General features: G+C 52.3%; 1 protein-coding gene across 7 annotated transcripts; it reads right to left on the reverse strand.

Moving 5' to 3' along the window:
• Positions 1-12,472: 12,472 nt before the first annotated feature.
• On the reverse strand, positions 12,473-18,438 carry ATP5MJ (ATP synthase membrane subunit j). 7 transcript variants are annotated; one of them, XM_008544794.2, is made up of 6 exons: positions 18,303-18,421; positions 17,506-17,624; positions 16,214-16,290; positions 14,344-14,467; positions 13,568-13,591; positions 12,473-12,868 (listed from the first exon to the last, which is right to left on the reverse strand). In XM_008544794.2, the coding sequence occupies exons 2-6, from the start codon at positions 17,528-17,530 to the stop codon at positions 12,834-12,836; spliced, it is 285 nt and encodes a 94-aa protein (XP_008543016.1). In that variant the 5' UTR covers positions 17,531-17,624; positions 18,303-18,421; the 3' UTR covers positions 12,473-12,833. The 7 variants fall into 7 exon arrangements, with proteins under 7 accessions (XP_008543016.1, XP_070450380.1, XP_070450385.1 ...); XM_070594279.1 differs by having other exon boundaries at positions 16,214-16,355; positions 18,303-18,393; XM_070594284.1 differs by having other exon boundaries at positions 16,214-16,315; positions 18,303-18,355.

Here is an 18,438-nt window from a genome sequence, read left to right on the forward strand (position 1 = left end):
CTGTGTGTTTTAATGTTTGGCTAAGTAATTTGGGTCTGACTGATTTTCTCCTTTGAAGAAAACATTCACAGGTGTTTGGCATGAAAAACCCCTTGCTGGATTTTGTGGCACCTCCAAACATTTAGGGGACCCTTGTTGAAGCTGGACTGGGTGTGAAGTCTCTCTTCTTGTCCAGCCCGGTGCAGCATCCTGTGGGGCTGGGAGCCTCTCCAGGTCAGGCCTGCCTCGGAACCGCCTCTGACCCAGAGTCCAGCCCGAGGCCGCTGGCATAGAGGAGGTGGCAGTGCCTGCTTGTTGAGTGAATATATGACCTGGATGGGGGGAACATTCCTTGAATGGAAGTGTTGAGAAGGTGAGAGGAGCAAGGGCAGGAGGGTGGGGCTGCACTGGGTTCTTAGGGAGTAATTTTCCCCACACCCTTGCAGGAAGGGTGCAATTTAAAATTTTGTTTATTTGAAATCATGCAGTAATTCTTGAACACAGTCTAATTAAAATTAAAGCACTAGCAGTAAAATCCACGTGCATCTTGATCAATCTCCCTTAACTTCCCCCGCTCCTGGTGTGTTCACTGTGTTGTTTTGGTATATGTTTTTCCAGACTTTCGCCGTGTGATTTCCATACAAGCACGTGCCCATATAAACACATAGTTTGAGTTTTGGGGCCTGTGTGGGTGTGTGTTTTTAAACTCAGAAAGCGTCACTCTTTATGTATCATCTTGCAGATTGCTTTTCCCCTGGAGCAAACTAAATCTTGGAGATCTTGCCCTGTCAGGAGGTTGAAATCTACCTTATGACCTGCAACTGCCGCGGAGGACATGGGGCCGCAGAGGACTGCCGAGACAGGAATTCTCATGCCCATTTTACAGATGAGGAAGTTGAGGCTCAGAGAGGGTGAGTGACTTGCCCGGGGTTGTCCCCACCCACGTGAGGGTCAGGGTCTGGTGGCACCTGAGAGGGGGAGGCATGACAGGTGAGTATGGGGCACAGAGAAAGGGGTGGCCGACGAGGGAGACCAAGGCTAGAGCCCAGATGCCAGAGGGAGGAAATGGGGCCCTCTGGGAACCTCAGTGGTTCTGGCTGTAATTCGAGCTGAGTGCCCCACCGGATGCTGAGGCGTTCCTTAGGCACTGTCCAGCTACACGCTCTCCCTCCTCCGGGCCCCTGACTCCCCTGAGCCTCTGTGGCCTGGGTGCTTGGGGTTGGGAGATGTCCGAATGGGCCCTGCCCTCTAGGACACACGACCTGTGCCCCCTTCCATGCCGGGTGGGCCCAGGTGCAGGGCCAGGTGCTGCTGCCCGCATCCCTCATGGGAGAGCATCAGTTCTCACCACCATACCAGCGCTGGGTGGCCTCTGCTGGGCACCCGTCCCCAAGTCTGGGGTCAGGGTGAGGCACATGCCGGGGAGGCCAGGCCACCTGGGCGGGCTGAGGGTGTGACTTGCAGTGCTTCCCATGTAGGCCCAGGCAGCCAAGGCCCTAATTACGCAGGCTTCCCGAGGAGGAGGAAGAACGAGGGGAAGTGGCCCCAGCCTCCTTACGCACTGTTTCCTCCTGACTCACTGCTGACCCGCTTGCCAGCCGGAAGTCACCAAATTTCCCCAAACTTATGGGTACCTGCCAGGTCATGGGCCTGGTCCCATTCTCCCCAGACGGGCCCGCCTCAGCTGACCTACCTCCCAGGCATTTGGCTGAAAGAGGCCAAGCAGGGTGATCCTGAGGAGCTGGGGAGGCAGGTGGGGGCGGGGAGACACTCAGGGTATGGCCAGGGTGTGTCCTCGGTGCCAGCGCCCCACACAGCGTCCTTGGCCTGGTTTCCCCAGGGCAGCGCTCACCTGATCACCTTGTGCCAGTCTCCTTGGAGGCCACCGGCTTATTCACAAGGCCACTTGTGCCCAGTGGCCAAAGGGCACCATAGCCAGTAGGGTCTGCCTGCCCTCCCATCACAAAGGGTCCCAGAGAGGAGGCGCCCTACCCCACAGGGCCTTGGGCTTGGTCTGCAGGTCCTGTGCACCCCAGGCCCTCCTGCTCTGCTGGCCGTGTGGCCTGGACAGGCTGCCTCTGGTCCCGGGCTTCTTAACCTGTGCAACGGAGATCCTCAGATCTACCTTGTGCAGCTGTTGCCTGGATCAGATGGAACCCTGTGTTCAGAAGGCATGGGGTGGTGCTGGCTGCAGGCTGCTGCCCTGGGGCTTTCTGAGCCGCATCCCCAGGGCCATCAAATCCTGTGGGGCTCGCTTGTGGAGTTCCCAGTCTGCCTGCAGAGCAGAATCTCTTGGGAGATTTTAAACAGATTTCACTTTGTGTCAAATCCTGTTCATATTTTACACGTCCAACATTCTACAGAAGAGGACAGAATTTGTGGTGCCCCGGGTCCCCACATCCATGACCAGCCCACGTCCATCTTGTTTATTTATACTCTGCCAACTACTTCCTTTCTTCCTATTGGAATCAACCCAAGGAGGTATTTTTTAAGTACAAGTGCCAGATTCTCACCTCCAGGAATTTAATCGAGTCATCCAGGCCCAGAAAAAGGGTATTTCCGCAAAGCTCCGGGAGACGTGGAGGTGCAGCCAGGGCCCGCCTGCGGGGCAGGGAGACCTGGGGCGCTGCCTCCAGAGGGTCTGGGAGACGTGGTGAGACCCCAGAGCAGTGGGGACAGACTCGAGGGGTGCACAGCACCTCCACTCCAGACGAGGAGAGAAACCACACGTGGAGACAGATCCCACCCCATGCCCACCTCAGGGTCTGAGAGGGAGAGGCCGACTCCCTCTTGGCTGCCTGGAGAGGCTGCTGACAGAGCCGTCAATCCCACGCTCTGGGGAGAGCAAAGACCTGTGTGGACAAACCCACCCAGGAGAGTGGTTAACTGGCCAACCGCAAGGCTGCACATTCCCGGGGGACTGAGCCAGCCGGTTCCTATCAAAGGAGAGCCTGGCGCTGGCAGAGCTGGCGACAAAGGATGCTTTGTTCCCCCGTTAAAATAAACACTTCCCCTGGATGTTTACTCCCACGTCTCGAATGTAATATGGGGTGTAAGTTACTCTTTAACAGCTGACTTGGTCCAGGCCACCGAACTCTCCTGCACTAATTTCCTGGAAGAAAGGCGTTCCCATCACCAACCCAGGTGTTTATTAACCACGCCCCTTGGCGGTCAAGGAGAAGCTGGGTGCGGCTGTCACCTCTGAGAACCCGTGTGTCCTTGGGGGGCCACCCTCAGCCTTCCCTGAAGAACCAGTAGCGAGTTGACCAGTGAGTCCTCGGCTGTCTGGACAGGGAAACTTGAGGCTAGTGGGGTAGTTTTCCTCTGTGAGGTGAGAAACCTGTCTGTTCAGTCCCCACTTTGAGAGAACACAGTCGACCTAGGCTCCTGGGGAAAGTGGGCATCCGGCTGGCCAGGCTGGCCCCCAGCACCAGGGCCCAGCGCACACCCACTGCAACTATTACCAGAACATGGGCTTTGGGTCAGGGTCCTTGGGCTGCCATACAATGGTCTGTCAACCTTTAAAGGTCAAATAAAACTTCACGAACTCAGGGGCTTTACAAACCAAAACTGATAAAACCCAGATGGGGATTTCAATGATGGAGAGGAAGATGGTGAGCAGAGCTGCCGTGAAGGAAAACTGGCTCCCATAGGCCCTCTGATCACACTGGTGGGATCGTGGGTGGACACCTGGCCTGGAGGCAGCTCATGCACAGGCTGGCCATGACCTACGGCCTCGTGCCAAAAGACGAGCTGGGCCAATCAGATGACCCCCTCAGGTGTTGGACCAGGAATAGAGGAGGGGAGTTGCCCATGGGAGGAGGATAATCTGATAACATGTCACCTGGGAGCCACAAGGGCCCCACGCAGCATCATGACATCATCCTCAGGGCCAAGACCAGGAGGGAGGAGAGGAGTGGGGCACCAGGGCCGGGTACCAGGGAGAAGAAAATGCTGTAGGGGAGAGCCCAGAGGCACCACAGGGGTGGGAGGGCCTCCATCTCCCAGACCCAGTTCTGGGTTCCTGGAGGCCCAGGGCCACCACTGCCTTCCTTAGCTTCCCCAGGGATCCTCTGTCTGGCCTGGGCTGATGTGAGTGGACAAGCCAAGCGAGAACATCTTAGGGTGGACGTCTGTGGATATTGGAGTCTGCTCTCCTCCCAGCCTGCCTTGGTTTATAGGCAGAATCGGGAAATAAGGAGGACAGCAGTGAGGTTGGGGGCTGTCACTTGCACAAGATGAGGATGGCTCTGTGCGATGAGTCTAGTATTGGTCAAACGTCCACCTTCTGGTAAACATAGGTCAACTCAAATTGGCTCACGTGCTGGGATGCTGGGACCTGGCTGTTGGTTGTGGGGGGCAGGTGGGGAGAAGCCTGGCTCCTAAAGAAAGTGGCCTACCTGTGCGAGGGGGCTGGTGAGCATGAGGACAGCTCAGGTGGGAGGGGCACGGGGGCATTCTGGTCAGTAGTGATGCCAGCCACATCTTTGTTAATACATATATTTAACCTCAAACTGGTGATTGCAAGAGACCTGGTCTCCTGGACCAAGGGGATAGCACCAGGCAGGAAGGCAGGGCCTCTGATGCCCAGCGCAGGGCTCAATTGAGAGCCAGAAGTCAGGGAACAAGCCCAGCACCCCGGCTGGACACATGGTGGGGCTGGAGGGGAGATGACACTGGGCCCAAGACCTCCCCTCAGGTATACCAGAAATCGAGCTAAGGGCAACAAGATGGACTTTGACCTCTAGGCACCAGTGGGGGTGGGGCTTCTTGAAGGATCCCATCCTGAATGGGGCCAGTTGCTGGGCAGGCAGGGGAAGGGAAGGGAGGCAAGCATTCAGGTACACAGCCCTGCTCTGTGGCCTGCGGTTTCTCATGACATGTGGGAACTGGGCTGGAGGGGACTTCTCTTCGAAGGATCAGGCCACATATTAGGAAAACCTGTCGTGTCCACATCTGATTCACTGACCAGGCAGAACTGCAGGTGGCTAACGGCTTTGCAGGAGTGGTTCCAGGCTTCCTTTAAAGGCAGGCTCTTCCAGGTCCTGGGGACCTCACCTGGAGAGCCGCTGCTGTGCCCGAAGGCCATCTCAGGATTTGATTCGCACACATTCACCGCCTCTGCAGCCCCTTCAGAAGGGACGAGCAGCCTTGTCGAGCACAGTGAACCAGCCACCTCTCTCCCCAGCGACTGGCTTTATGGTGCTTGGGCTCCAGGGAAGGGATCTGGGGTGTGAGGGCAGAGCCCCCGCTCCCTTCTGTAGGCAGACGTGGAGACCTCTAGGCAGTGCCCACGGCTCAGGGCAGAGCTGCCCTGCGGAAAGGGCTCTCGGCAGGATGGAGGGTCCAGGGACAGGGGGACCCTGCCTTGGTTGATGACATTGCAGAGGTTCCATGACTGGTGGCGTAGACTTCAGAGCAGCTCAGGCTCCCCGGGTGGGTGCACGGGAGGCCATGGTGCCGGTTTCACTGGAAAAGCCGCTCGGTTTTGAGGTCAGGGAGGAGATGCAAACACAAGGCTCCTCTCTGGCCCTTTTCAGGAGAGAAAGCCTGCGCTTCAATAGCAGAGTCTGCATTGATTCCCACCATTGTTCACAGCAGCCAGACCGGAACTCCTCTGTGCTCCTCCCTGTCCCCACAGTAGCCCCGTTTGTGGGGCTGGGGAGACGCCACCCCCGCCAGTCTCCCGGATACTTCAGGACACTGGCAGGTCCATCGTGATGTTCCCAAGCCACAGGTTTAGGATATCAAGTCACCTGCGGGAGCTGATGCCAGGGCAGGGCAGAGCGCAGCAGCAGTGCGGCAGCCACGCTGAGACACCTGCATGCCGTGTCCTCGATGTGTCCCCTGCGCTTCCTGGCACGCTCCTTTGAAAGGTTTTCTGAGTCTTAGGATGGGTTGTCAGAAGCTAACTCCCAGGTGGGGATTCAGGTGTGGTGGCTGACGGGGGAAGTGTCCCTGGGGCAGACAGGGAGGGTGGAGGGGAGGAGGCTTCTAAATGCTGTGGAAGCAGGAGAAGACAACCCAGGGGGCATTTCAGTCCAAGTCCCAAGTGGGATGCGGCAGCCCACCCCAAGCATGTGCCTCGGGCAGTCAGTGGTCACCAGCCGCTCAGGGGGCCATGAACTCCCAGCATTCCTGGCTCCTCACTGGGCTAGTCCTGGGAACTGGGGCTGTCAAGGAGGGAGGCCAGCAAAGCCAGGAGGGCACTCAGGGGCGCTGAGTGGATCCCAGGGGTCTGGGTGAGCAGCGACAGCGTCCACCCCATCTAGGTCCTCCCCAGACCTCTCAAGCTGGGAAGGGAAATGTCCTTGAAATTGTCATCTACCAAGGAAGATGTGCAATGATTAAAAGAGATGAATGACACCAGAAGGGCTCGTGCAAAACATGTGGTGAGGGTGCGAGACATGCATTTCATCTCAGAGCCTCCCGGGCTGAGCCTGGGCCCCAGGAGAGGCTGAGGAGGAGCTGTTGGACAAGGGATGGGCGCTCAGGAAGACCTGGAGAATCCTGGGCTTCCGCCGCAGGGCGAAGAGATTTAGGAATGATATCTGGTGACTGGTAAACCAGCATCCCCAAAGGGTGTTCCAGGGAGAATGGGCCTCAAGGTCACGTACATTTGGGCCACTCTGGGTTAAACTTACTTTTTCCTCTTGCAGGACTTAGAGCCTTTAACCTGAGCTTGTGTAATCTCACTGTCTCTCCAACAAAGGGCACAATTCTTGGAGCCACTTCCCCACGGGACCCCTCAGCACACATGGTGGGAATAATGTTCCCCTGAACACACCTTGGGAGATCCTTATGTAGAACCCCCATTCTCTCACTTGCTTGTCATTATCGATAGAGTAATTGTTAACATAATCACCAAAGATACCCTTATTCTATTTTACCAAGAACTAGGAAAGCTTTTAAACTGGCGTGCCTGTTCAATTAAATTCACTAAGAAACCTGAGTGCCACTGCAAATGGCTGGTCCTCTGTTGGATGCCAGGCGTAAGGAGATGAACTAGTGTCCTTTACACGAATCTGCAATTTACGATCTTTCATCCCCCGGTTGCTCCACAGCTCAGCTTATTTTTGGATCATGGAATTTAAGTTCATTAGGGACGCATCAGCTATAGAATCAGAGAGCTGAGAGAGACTCTGGGGGTCGTTCAATCCAACACCTTCACTTCAGAGACAGGGAAGCTGGGCCCCAGAGAAATTAAGGAGTTTGCCTGAGGTCACATGAGGAATAAACAGCAGTGCTAGCTGGAACCCAGATCCAACTTGTGGAAATGATCTCAGGTGCTGGGGACACAAGCTGTCCGTGAGGAAGGCGTCTGCAGAAATCTGCGTTTCACATCAGCTGTTGCAAACACATGCTCCACTTTCAGTGGGCAGAATCCCCAGGGTGAAGGACTACAGGTGCACGGCAGACAGAGAGAGCTCATTAAAACGTGTGTCGAGTGAAGGAAGCTGCAATTTATGAGGCTGTTTCTTTAAATATGTCTGTAACTTAAAAGCATTTTGTCACATACTTTGCCAGTTAAACAAATTGCCACAAGATCAAACTCTTAGTAAATCTAGCCCCCAAAACTGCCACTAATAGAAAAAAACTTTTTATGTGGCATAAAACCACCCAAAATACCTGTGCCATATTCGCTGTCCATTGGAATTTTAAGAATTTCAGTATTCCACTTTTACCATTCCTAATTTCCACGAGTTCTCCATTCTAACCTCAACATCATGACCTAACGTATAGCTTTTATTGAGGTGGGAACAGCATCTCCTACTTCCTCTCAGTGCCCACTGCCCCTGGCACAGCGTGTGCCCTGCTAGGTGTCTAGAAGATGTGGCTAACGAGACTCACCCCTTCTCCCCACACTTGCCCTTAGTGCCCAGAGCTGGTGGGTGGTGGGGGAGGCAGGCTGCTGCCTCCTTTCTGCTGGGGAGGGAGGGTGAGTCTACCACCCAAAGGCATGTCGGTGTCAGGCTGGTGCCAGCGGGGTTTGGTGAACTGTCCTGGGAACCTGGCATTGCTTAGGGTTATTCAGGCACTGAATAACACCCTCCCTGAAACACTCTTTTTTTGCATAGCGAAATCTACTTCTTCTGTGTGCTGGAGTGAGATTTGCCTTGTTGGATGTGGGATCTGGCGGCTGCCGCCCACCTTGTCCTAATGCGGGCAGCAGAGCTCCCAACACACTGAGTGTGGCTCAGGAGAGTGACATACCGCCATGGCCGTGGCTCCTCCCTGCAGCTGGGAGCTGTTTAATCCTTTGGCTTCTCCTTTGACGGTTTCTAGGACACTCAATGATCAAATGTTCAAATTTGTTTAACTATTTGAATGTTTCCTTTAAAATAACACATAAATTCAATTTTTTCAGCCCAACGGCATTCACCTACGATGCACTGGAAGTTTTTCGAATGGCAATATTCTACCTTTGCATTATGGAGAATATCTTTCATTAACATAAAGATGGCAGGAAAAGACCAAATATATGTCATTTGACAAAAAGACAGCAGACCAAGCTGACAGCACAGCAACACTTATAATCATGAACATTTCAGTTCGTAAGTTAGTGCCCCTAATTACAACGTGTGTTTTCTGACATTTTTCCCATCTGGACTTAGGCATTTGTTAACTCAGGCCTACACTCTCACTCTTCAAGGGGGAAACAAATGTAAGAGTTGGCCCTTTAGTCACTTCAGTGACAGCCCTAGTGGACAGCTTTCTCCTAGAGCAGTGATGAGACGGCCATCGCCGGACGCAGGGCCTGGGAGTGCGCGGAGACGTCTCGGGCCTCAATCCCTGGGGCTGCGCAGTGGCCGCTGCTCAAACAGCTGTTAGGATGTGGACAGAGCTTTCGATCGCATGGCTGGTTTTTTTTGTTTTAAAAAAACGTTCACTGGGAGAAGTTAAAACATGTGTGAAGGTAGAGAGCCTAGTGTGATGATGCCGGTGCAGCCATCACCAACGTCGACACATGGCAGCCAATCCCGCCTCCTCTACACCCTTGCTCCCCAGTCTAACTGGGTTGGTTACTCTCCGATGATGTATTTGAAAGCAAATCCTAGATATCATTTCACCCCACATACTTTTATCTGCATCTCTAAAACCAAAGATATTTTCTTCAATAACTACAAGGCCAATATTGTGGTAATTAACAAATTAACCTAATACAAGGAACAATTCTTTGCTATCAATTAACATCCAGTCCGTGGTCAAATTTCCCCAAATGAAGGAGAAACGCCTTTTTGCAACCGTTTGTCTGAATAAAGATCCAAGTTGGAGTCGGTTATTGAGCAGGTGCTGGCTGCTGATGCCCAGGTCTGATGCGTGCAGCACCCACCTGGCAGCGTCTGTAAGGCACAGACGCCCACTGCGGTGTGAGCTGTGAGCGCTGTGGTTATTTGCTCACAAGTCTGTTCTCTAGACTCTAAACTCCAGGAGGAAAGGGGCTGTGTGCTAACATCGCCATATCCTCAATGTTAATGTGTAGTCCCGGTGCAGGTGAAGAAGCTACTGGAAGCCAGACTGGAGAACACCAAGTCCAGGTCCCGATTCTGAAGCATACAATAGGATTATAAATCCTGGCTCTACCAGCTAACTAGCTTGTTCGGTAACCTGCTGGTTCTCCTCTAATGCAAGCTAACTGTGCTGCCTGGCCACCTACTTCTTCACCAGTGAAGCGGGGTGACAGTAGGAGCTCACAGGGTGTTGTGCAGGTTCAGTAAACGTGAGGCAGATGGACTGGGCCTGGCACTCCGGTGCTCAACCCCACGGAGAGCACGGGAACCACACCCTCCAAGCTCTCCAACTGGGGTGCACATGCCTGGGGTCTACAGTGACAGGAAGGAACGTGGTGGTTCCTCGCAGGGGCTGCCTGGAGGCTGAGTTAGAGCACATCATTTCAAGTTACACCTTCAGATGCGGCTGTGTTCTCTTCCCTCTGCCTTTCGGCTACTCCACAGTACTCTGAAAAACACCGCCCTGAGGAAGGACCGGGTGAGATGTGCGCACTTTAGGACTGAAGCGTCCCTGGGGTTCCTCCTGGAAACTGCTGTTCCCCGCTGTGGGCAAGGCCGCGGGGTCTGCTTCTGCAGCATGCCTTTCATCGTCGGCACCGTTCCCTAGTGCTCCTTTGAACGGGGGTCCCCTCTGTCCCCCAGAGCCCAGCATGGTTCCTGGCAGTCACCGCCTTAGCTGCATGTGACAATCTTTTGGGAGCATGCGCTGTCTCCACCTACAGGCCGCCTCAGGACATGACTAAGAGCCGTGCTGGCTCCCAGAGCCGTGAGGAACCGAATGTGCCAAGAGTAAGCAGGCTCTGGCTTGACATCGAAAGGCTGCTTTACGCTTTGAAACACACTGCCTCCGCTTAGGATTTCAGGGACAGAAAAACATTTTTTTTTTTTTAAAGATTTTATTTTTCCTTTTTCTCCCAAGCCCCCCGGTATACAGTTGTGTATTTTCAGCTGTGGGTCCTTCCAGTCGTGGCATGTGGGATGACACCTCAGCATAGCCTGATGAGTGGTGCCATGTCCGCGCCCAGGATTCGAACTAGTGAAACCCTGGGCTGCCGAAGTAGAGCTCATGAATGTAACCCCTTGGCCACAGGGCCAGCCCCCAGAAAACCTTTTTTTTTTTTTTTTTTTGAGTAAGATTAGCTCTGAGCTAACTACTGCCAATCCTCCTCTTTTTGCTGAGGAAGACCTGAGCTAACATCCATGGCCATCTTCCTCTACTTTATATGTGGGATGCCTACCACAGCGTGGCTTTTGCCAAGCAGTACCATGTCCGCACCCAGGATCCGAACCAGAGAACCCTGGGCCACTGAGAAGAGGAATGTACGCATTTAACTGCTGCACCACTGGGGTGGCCCCCAGAAAACCATTTTTAAGGCATGGCTGATCCCTGACAAGACCTCCTGGGGGGTAAGGGGATCTGCCTATGTCTATCACTCCCTATACACAAACTGCTGCCTACAGCAGGCAGCCCGCCCAGACTGCTGTACCTTTCAGAGGAAACGCGCAAGCTGTGTAAGTTCCCCTCCACCCGCTCTGCACAAGGTGTGGTCTGGGCACCTGCAGACATGGGTGACAAGCCTCTTTTACAAAACAGTCTTTATTTACCCAGATGATCCTAACTGAAGGAACCCATAGGTTGTAAGGGGGATGCGCTGCTGGGCCACACTAGCCCCTCTATCCTCTCCAGGGGTCAGTGTCCTCCGTCCTCACCTTCTCTCTTTCTAGATGAGAGCTCAGACTCCGGGAGTCCAAGTCCCAGCCCTAGCACTGGCGAGGTGACTTTTGGGACATCACTGCCCCTCTTGGTGTTTCCTCTTCTCGAAAATGGGACTGTAGCTCCACTTCGTTCGGTTCTCAGGACTGAGTGCTGAGTCGCGCAGCAGAGCTGGCGCTGGGGCGCGCGGTGGGCGCGTGGGTGAACGCTGATGTAGTGGCCCTAAGGGTTGGAGGGCACTGTTCTTTATGGATCAGTGGTTTTCGAAGTGTGGTCCCTGGGCATCAGCATGTCTGGCAATTCGTGAGAAATACAAGTTCTCAGGCTCCTCCCCAGACCAGGGTAATTAGAAACCCTGGGCCCACGCGCCCTACTGACAGCCCTCCAGGAGATTCTGATGCACGCGCAAGTCTGAGAACAGATGTCCCAGAGGAATAACGTTTAAGATAACGGTCTTTCTGAACCACAGGATTGAGTCATCCTCTGGAGGCAGAACAGAACAAATGCTTAACAGAGAAAATGTGACTTCTGCGTTAGACGGAGCCCTCCCATTCCCCGGGTCCAACGCCAGCTTCCACTGTGGCTGTACGATGCTGTCATGCCAATTCCTTGCTGAGCCAACAACCGTGAGGCAGTGAGGCTGACAATGCAGGTTTTAACCCCCTTTTACAAAAGAAACCGAGGCTCAGAGACTCCACAATAAGTGGGAGTCATTTGTTGGACACTAACCATGAGCCAGATTCGACACTACATGCTGGAGACACAGACGAAAGACAGGGATGGTCTCTGGCCTTAAAAGGAGAGTAAGACGGCCAAAGACCAGGACCTGGGCCATCATTTCTACTCCACAGCTAGGCTCCCACTAACCTGCAGAGTACCAGATTTCAAACTGGACTCACTTCTACCCCATGTTTACTGCCTTAGAATCTTTTTTTAAATGCAATTCCAGGGATTTTGGTAATCGTCTTACATGGAGAAAAATATGTAGTATTTATTTGATATTAGCCGAACTAGAAGAACCATCAATTGATTTTTTATATTATATACTTTGTCTTATAAGCGACTTCTTGATAAAGGCTTCTCCCAGAGCTCATTGCACCCAGCATGTGATCGAATGCTGCCTTATTCTAAAGTATTTGACAGTAAGTTTCCAGACCCTTTCTTACTGATCTTCACAGTTACTATAAGTTAGAACTAAACAGTATCATCTCCATTTTCCGAAAGAGAAAATGGAGGCTGAGGGGTCGTGAGAGTAAGGAGCAGGATCACCTGTTTAACAACTATTTATTGAACATCAGAAGTTTGAGTGCCTGGGTCTGACCCCAACTCCCACGGCAATCGAGATATTTATCCTTCAGTTCCTCAGGTTTCCTGAGGGTGGACGGCTGTGAGACCTGACTGCACCCGCTGCGCTACAGAGCTCTACTCAGGGTACGACGCACACGCAGAGGAGCCGGGGGAAACCCAGGGCAGGCAGGGGTGCATCTCACAGGTACATTTATTCAGGCCTTGAGGAATCGGCACTCCTATAAGTGTACAGCGATGTTCCATGTGTTCATCTAACATAGCTTGTTGAAATTTACAGCCAGACTGACATTCCATCTGATGCGCACTCCAAGTAAAGCTGGTTAATGATGACCATGCGCAGGCACAGGACTCGAAGCTTTTGAAAGAGAAGCATAACATACATACAATTTAGGAAGGCAGGAAGCAGCAGATGTAGCTTGTTATCTAACAAGTCAGAAAGTGTATGGGACAATTTCCAATACTATGAAGAAGCATGGAGAGTCACTTCTCTACGGAACGCCCAGCATGTTTACGGGTTTGTAAATCAACTCGAGCCCGTGACAGCTTCCCCACAGGGGCAGGGACGAAGGGGCGGGGAAGCGTCTCCTTCCCAGAGGCCAGGAGCCTGCCCTGGGTTTGAGTAGGACTCAAATGACTACAGTTTCACTGTCATTTGGGACACTGTGAAGAAACACCCAGCACTAGGGAATAAGTTTATGTGGTGCTTTCTCTCAAGATAGCCGACAGGGCAGCGCGGCTGCAGAGCTAACTGGCGCGTCCCCATCCAGGGCATCGGCTGCCTCTGATTAACCCATTCTTCTACTACTCCAGGAAGTTTTACTTGGCCGGAGGGGGTGAGCAATGGCTTTTAACATGCAGACTATAGGAAGCAGAACTTCAGAGTTCTCATTTCCAGCAGGCACAGTAAACATCATGTTCTGAAGGATTCCTGTTGCATCTTATGCATTTACTGAACCATGTGTCGGCTTCAATTCAGAACAGGAATACGCCTTGTCCTGAAAAGGTACGATGGTGGTTTTCCTTCCGCACCCATCTTAAGAAGCAAAAATCTTACCTTTCAAAGCTTTACTTCTTTTGTCTAAAATAAACGGAAAGAAAAAATGGTCATATCAATGCTTTACAAAAATGTTTTTAGTCAATTCATGGTTGAAATTAACATCCGGCTGAAAGGTTCACAGCTTAGGTAAAGCTGTTACGGGAAACTTCCGGAAAATAGGAGTTACTACAGCGTCCCATAGCCAAGAAGTCATAAAATTTACCAAAACTGTTCTACGAACAGTTAAATGGCCCTTCAGGGTCTGCAGGACTCTTGACATCCTCCTATAGCCCAAACTCCAGTCTTGCAGTTCCAAGTTTTCTCCTTTCCTTCCTCTGTGTACCCAATTGCTTATTAATACGTGATTGGGCCTCGTCTCTGCTCCACTAAGGGCCAAATGATCACCTTGCCCCGACTTCTATGATGAAAATATTTCAAACATCCAGAACAGTGGAAAAGGTACAGGAAAACACCATATACCGTGACACTTCACCCCTAATTATTTTAGCCTGCTTCTCTTTAAAACAAAGGACATCTCCGAGGCATTCAAATACCACGGTCACACCTAAGAAAATTCACAATTCCCTGATATCAAGGTCTTGTTCAAATTTCCCCAATAGTCCCCAAGTGTCTCTTATAGCCGGCGTGTAGTCCCCACATTTTAACAGAGGACCACCAAGGGTTTGATGTACACTCCGCTTAAGAACCACAGTTCCTTTACAATATGGATTCTGATTCCTTTTGAAAAGAATTTTCTTCCTGACCTCTAATGAATCAAACATAAAGACACTTACCAGCACTCCTGATTTTATAAACGATGAAGCCCATCAACCCCATTCCTGCCCAAATCTCCTGGTAAACTTGGGTATAGTAGGGCTTCATGGGGACCCAAACATTTTTGATAAGGCTTTGAAGCATCTGAAAAGGGACACAGTGATAAATATTAGCACGACGGCTGTGTTAAACCTAACTGGTAAGAGATTTCCATTTATTCATTAAGTTAAACCCTATTTCCCACCACCACTCAACAGGGAGCTGCTCTCTTGCCAGACCTGCTCCCCTGCAGCCATTCCTACATCCGCAGGTGGGCTCCTGCTCTCAGCAGCTCTTCAAGCTCCACACACCCCTCAACACCCCCTGACCTCGGCCATCCTGGCGCTCAAGTCACCTCCTTCTTGAAGCCCCAGAGCTCTCCCAGCCTGTGCCATCCTGAACCGTCATCGAAAGCTCCTCCTCTCTGATGGCTATCCTCCAAAGCTATGCCCAAAATCAGACACCACCTTTTTTTTTGCTGAGGAAGACTGGCCCTGAGCTAACATCTGTGCCAATCTCCCTCCACTTTATATGTGGGTTGCTGCCACAGATGCCTGACGAGTGGTGTAAGTCTGCACCTAGGGTTCTGAATCCACGAACCTGGGCCGCCAAAGTGGAGCATGCGGAACTTAACCACTACGCCATGGGGCTGGCCCCTACACACCACTTTCTAACTTTTAAATTGAAAAACTAGTATGTTTGCATCATCGTGTTAAGAACTGTTGGCATTCAAAGCTGAAACAGAGCACGGTCAAGGTACGGTGATTTCCCTATGAGACCAACACCCAGACCTGGGCACACGCTGATCAGCTGTATCTCAGTTATTTTTTCAATAAAATTTCAGCTTTATTGAGGTATAACCCACATATAAAATTGCAAGGTATTTAAAGTGTAGACCATGGTGCTGAGTTAATATACACGCACATTGTGAAAGTATTTCCCCCATCTAATTAGGTAACATAGCCATCACCTCACATCTTTTGTTTAGTGAGAACTCTGAGTTCTATTCTCTTAGTAAATTTCAACTCTTCAATACAGTTATTAACTACAGTCACAATGTCTGACACGTATCTCAGTCTTGAAGTCCATGGCCAAACACAAAGCAGATAGCACAAGACAAGGTCACTTCATAAGAGCTGCAATGATGGCATAACTTGTTTAATTAACAGAAATATTCAACCAATTACTGGATTTGACTAGGAAAACCCATCAAATTCTGAACTGAAACAACTCACTTTTATGTGCAGGTCTCAAAGTAATACTGATTATGTTTACAATTTACTACGGACTCTGAAATTAGATTCGTTTCATTTTCATTTTAATAAGGTTTGTAACATCTGAAGTGCTCTATTAAACTACAGCCATTCAAACCACTGCCAGGGGTAACCAGATCTAAGAACTTTCCGTTTTACTTGAAAACATTACTTTGGCGTCAATTGTAATGCTGCCTCGTCCCCTCCCCACCAGAGCCTCGTCTATTGTTCCTTTCACATCTGCTTGGGCCACACAGAATTTTACTTCTCTTCAGTTTCTATGGTTTCCCATTACAGAAACCTGGCCTGTGCGACCACTATTCATTCAGCAAAGGTGAACCAAGTGTGTACTAGGTGCCGGGCACTGTTTCAGGAGCTGAGAAACTGGCTCCTAAAGAGAGGATATCTGGGAGAAAAGTGTCCTCAGCAGAGGCAACTTATGTGCCAAGACCCCGAGGCCAGAACGAGCTCAGAGCGGGGAGGACTGGGAAGGAGGCCACTGTGGCTGCCCAGACTCAAATCCTGGCTCTGCCACTTTCCAGCTCACTTAACTCCTCAGTTCCCTCATCTGTAAAACAGGGATAGAAACAGTACCCACCTCAAAGGGCCGCTGTGATGAGGATGAGGTGAGCTCCTCTGCATCAAGTATGCACAGCGTCTGCTGTCCTGCACTCACTGCTTGATACAGAAAACACCATGGCTGGGCCATGGGAGGGAAGACAGGCCAGCTCATTTAGGGCCTGGAGGCCACAGTAAAAACTTCAGCTTTTATTCTAAGAATGTCACGCAAACTTAACAGCATTCACGATGTGCTTTGCGTTATTTCCTGCACTTCTCCTTAACCCGTGTAGGGTGGGTACTTGGAGGAAGTTGCCCGAGACCAATAGCTGGATCTGAGTCACTCAGGCCCCTGCTCCAAGGTCTGGCTTCCAGCTCTTCTCAGGAGAGAACTTATGCAGGCTGAGGCATGGTCCTGAAGGCTCACCAGCCGCCCAGGTGTGACCCTGGAGGATGTGGCTGTGTCCTCCTCCTAGAACCTCTTGTAGGTATGTCTGCCCTCAGACTTCCTGTCCTCAGACTATACCAGGATGATCTGTCAGAGTACAAGCTTCCAAGAAACTACCAGCCCTGCCTTGAAAAGGTGTCTGAGAGTGGTCGACCAGACAGCAGCCAGAGAAGGCCTCTGGAGGTCCCGCATGGGAAGACTGCAGAGGCGCTGAGTGCCTTCCTCCCCTCTCTGTGCCCAGCAATGACTGGGGAGAAAGGAGGTCCAGAGGCCCAGTGGGGCTGGAAGCCTGGGAATCGGGGTTCCAACACCAGCTCTGCCCTGGACCGCGGGCAAGTCTGGAAGCTGTTGTTTCAGAGGTTTCCCTTGCTTGGAAACGGGGGTGCCTCCACCTGCCCTACAGGGCTCTCGATGGAATTCAAGGAGGAAACGTAAAGGACCCAGCCTGATGCGTGGTGTGGAATAAGAATTCAGTAAATGATCACACCAACAGCAGAAAGAAATGCTACAAACTCCCAGCTGATGGTCACAGTACTGAGCTACTGGGATTCTAAGAGGACCTAGGAAGATGCATTCACTCAGTGAGGCCAGGTAAGGGCGTCAGAGCAAGGCCAGAAAAGGATCTAGAGAGAAAAGAGCAAAATCAACTGGCAGGGTGAAGAGGAGCTAACAAGGGGCCAAAGCCACTTGAGTTATCTTGATATTTTGCTCAGGGCCCCGGCACCCCACACTGTCTCCTCACCTAAAGTGATCCTGGACTGCTACGTAGGGTCCTGCCAATACCTACCCTTTCCCCTCTGACTATCCTTTTGGCCAAGGTTGCCATACTTGGCTGGACAAGTGACATGTTCCCAATGTTAATAAATTCCTCCTGCTTCACCCACCTGAGTCCCCTCTGTCCAGCCACATTTCCCAGCTCTGTGTGTGGGGTTTCTCGCCCGCGTTCCTTCAAAGCCCCATCCTATTCAAAGGTCAAACGGGTGCCCAGTGCGTCCGTGTAAGTCTGCAAAGGTTTTGGCACATTACATTAACAGCAGACTATCCCCTGCCCTTACAGTGGAGATAGGGAACGTCTGCCCCGCTGAGCCCGAGGCCGGGATTCACAGGCTGAGTTCCACACAACTGCAGTCATCCCCTCTAATCCCGTTTTGGTCCCGTTTCCCCTCTCCCAAGGCCTCGCCATATGCACAGCATAACTTAGAGATCAAGCGTGTTGCAAGGGAACTTGAGGTATAGACGAGATAAGGTGTTAAGCAGGGGGTGAGAGTTCTTGGTTTGGACGCTGGCTCCATCACTAACTGGCCGCGTAACCTCCGTTAGGGGACGGAACCTCACAGCCAAAGGAGCCCCTCATCAGAGGAGGACGATGGTGCAGGTGCGTTAGATGCATGAACGCAAAGGAAAAAGGGTAACGCGGCCGAGGCCCTACTTCCCACTGACAGCTGATGCCTGGACCGCCTCGCTTCGCAGTTCGGGGGCCGGGGCGGAAAGGCTCGCGTGGGAGGGGAAGGGGTCGCATCCAAGGTCAGCGGGGGCCGCGGTGGGGCCAGGAGGGTTCTCGCCCGCCGCCAGCTCTCCTGGCGGGGGCCAAGTTCACCCCACGACCCCTGCCGCCCCAGCCCCCCGCGTCCTGGCATCCCCGCGCTGAGCAGCTGGGGCCGAGCCGGCAGCCCCCACTCACCTCGGCGCAGGACCAACGGCTCAGGCCACCACAACCCGCACAGCCGACGACTCGGGAAGGTCACCTAGCGCGCAGGCGCCGCGCGGGGCCTGCCGGGAAGGCGGAAGGAGCGGCGGCGCCCCAGCGCTTGCACGCC

The sequence above is a fragment of the Equus przewalskii genome, chromosome 25, assembly GCF_037783145.1.
Source record: "Equus przewalskii isolate Varuska chromosome 25, EquPr2, whole genome shotgun sequence".
Classification (NCBI taxonomy): domain Eukaryota; kingdom Metazoa; phylum Chordata; class Mammalia; order Perissodactyla; family Equidae; genus Equus; species Equus przewalskii.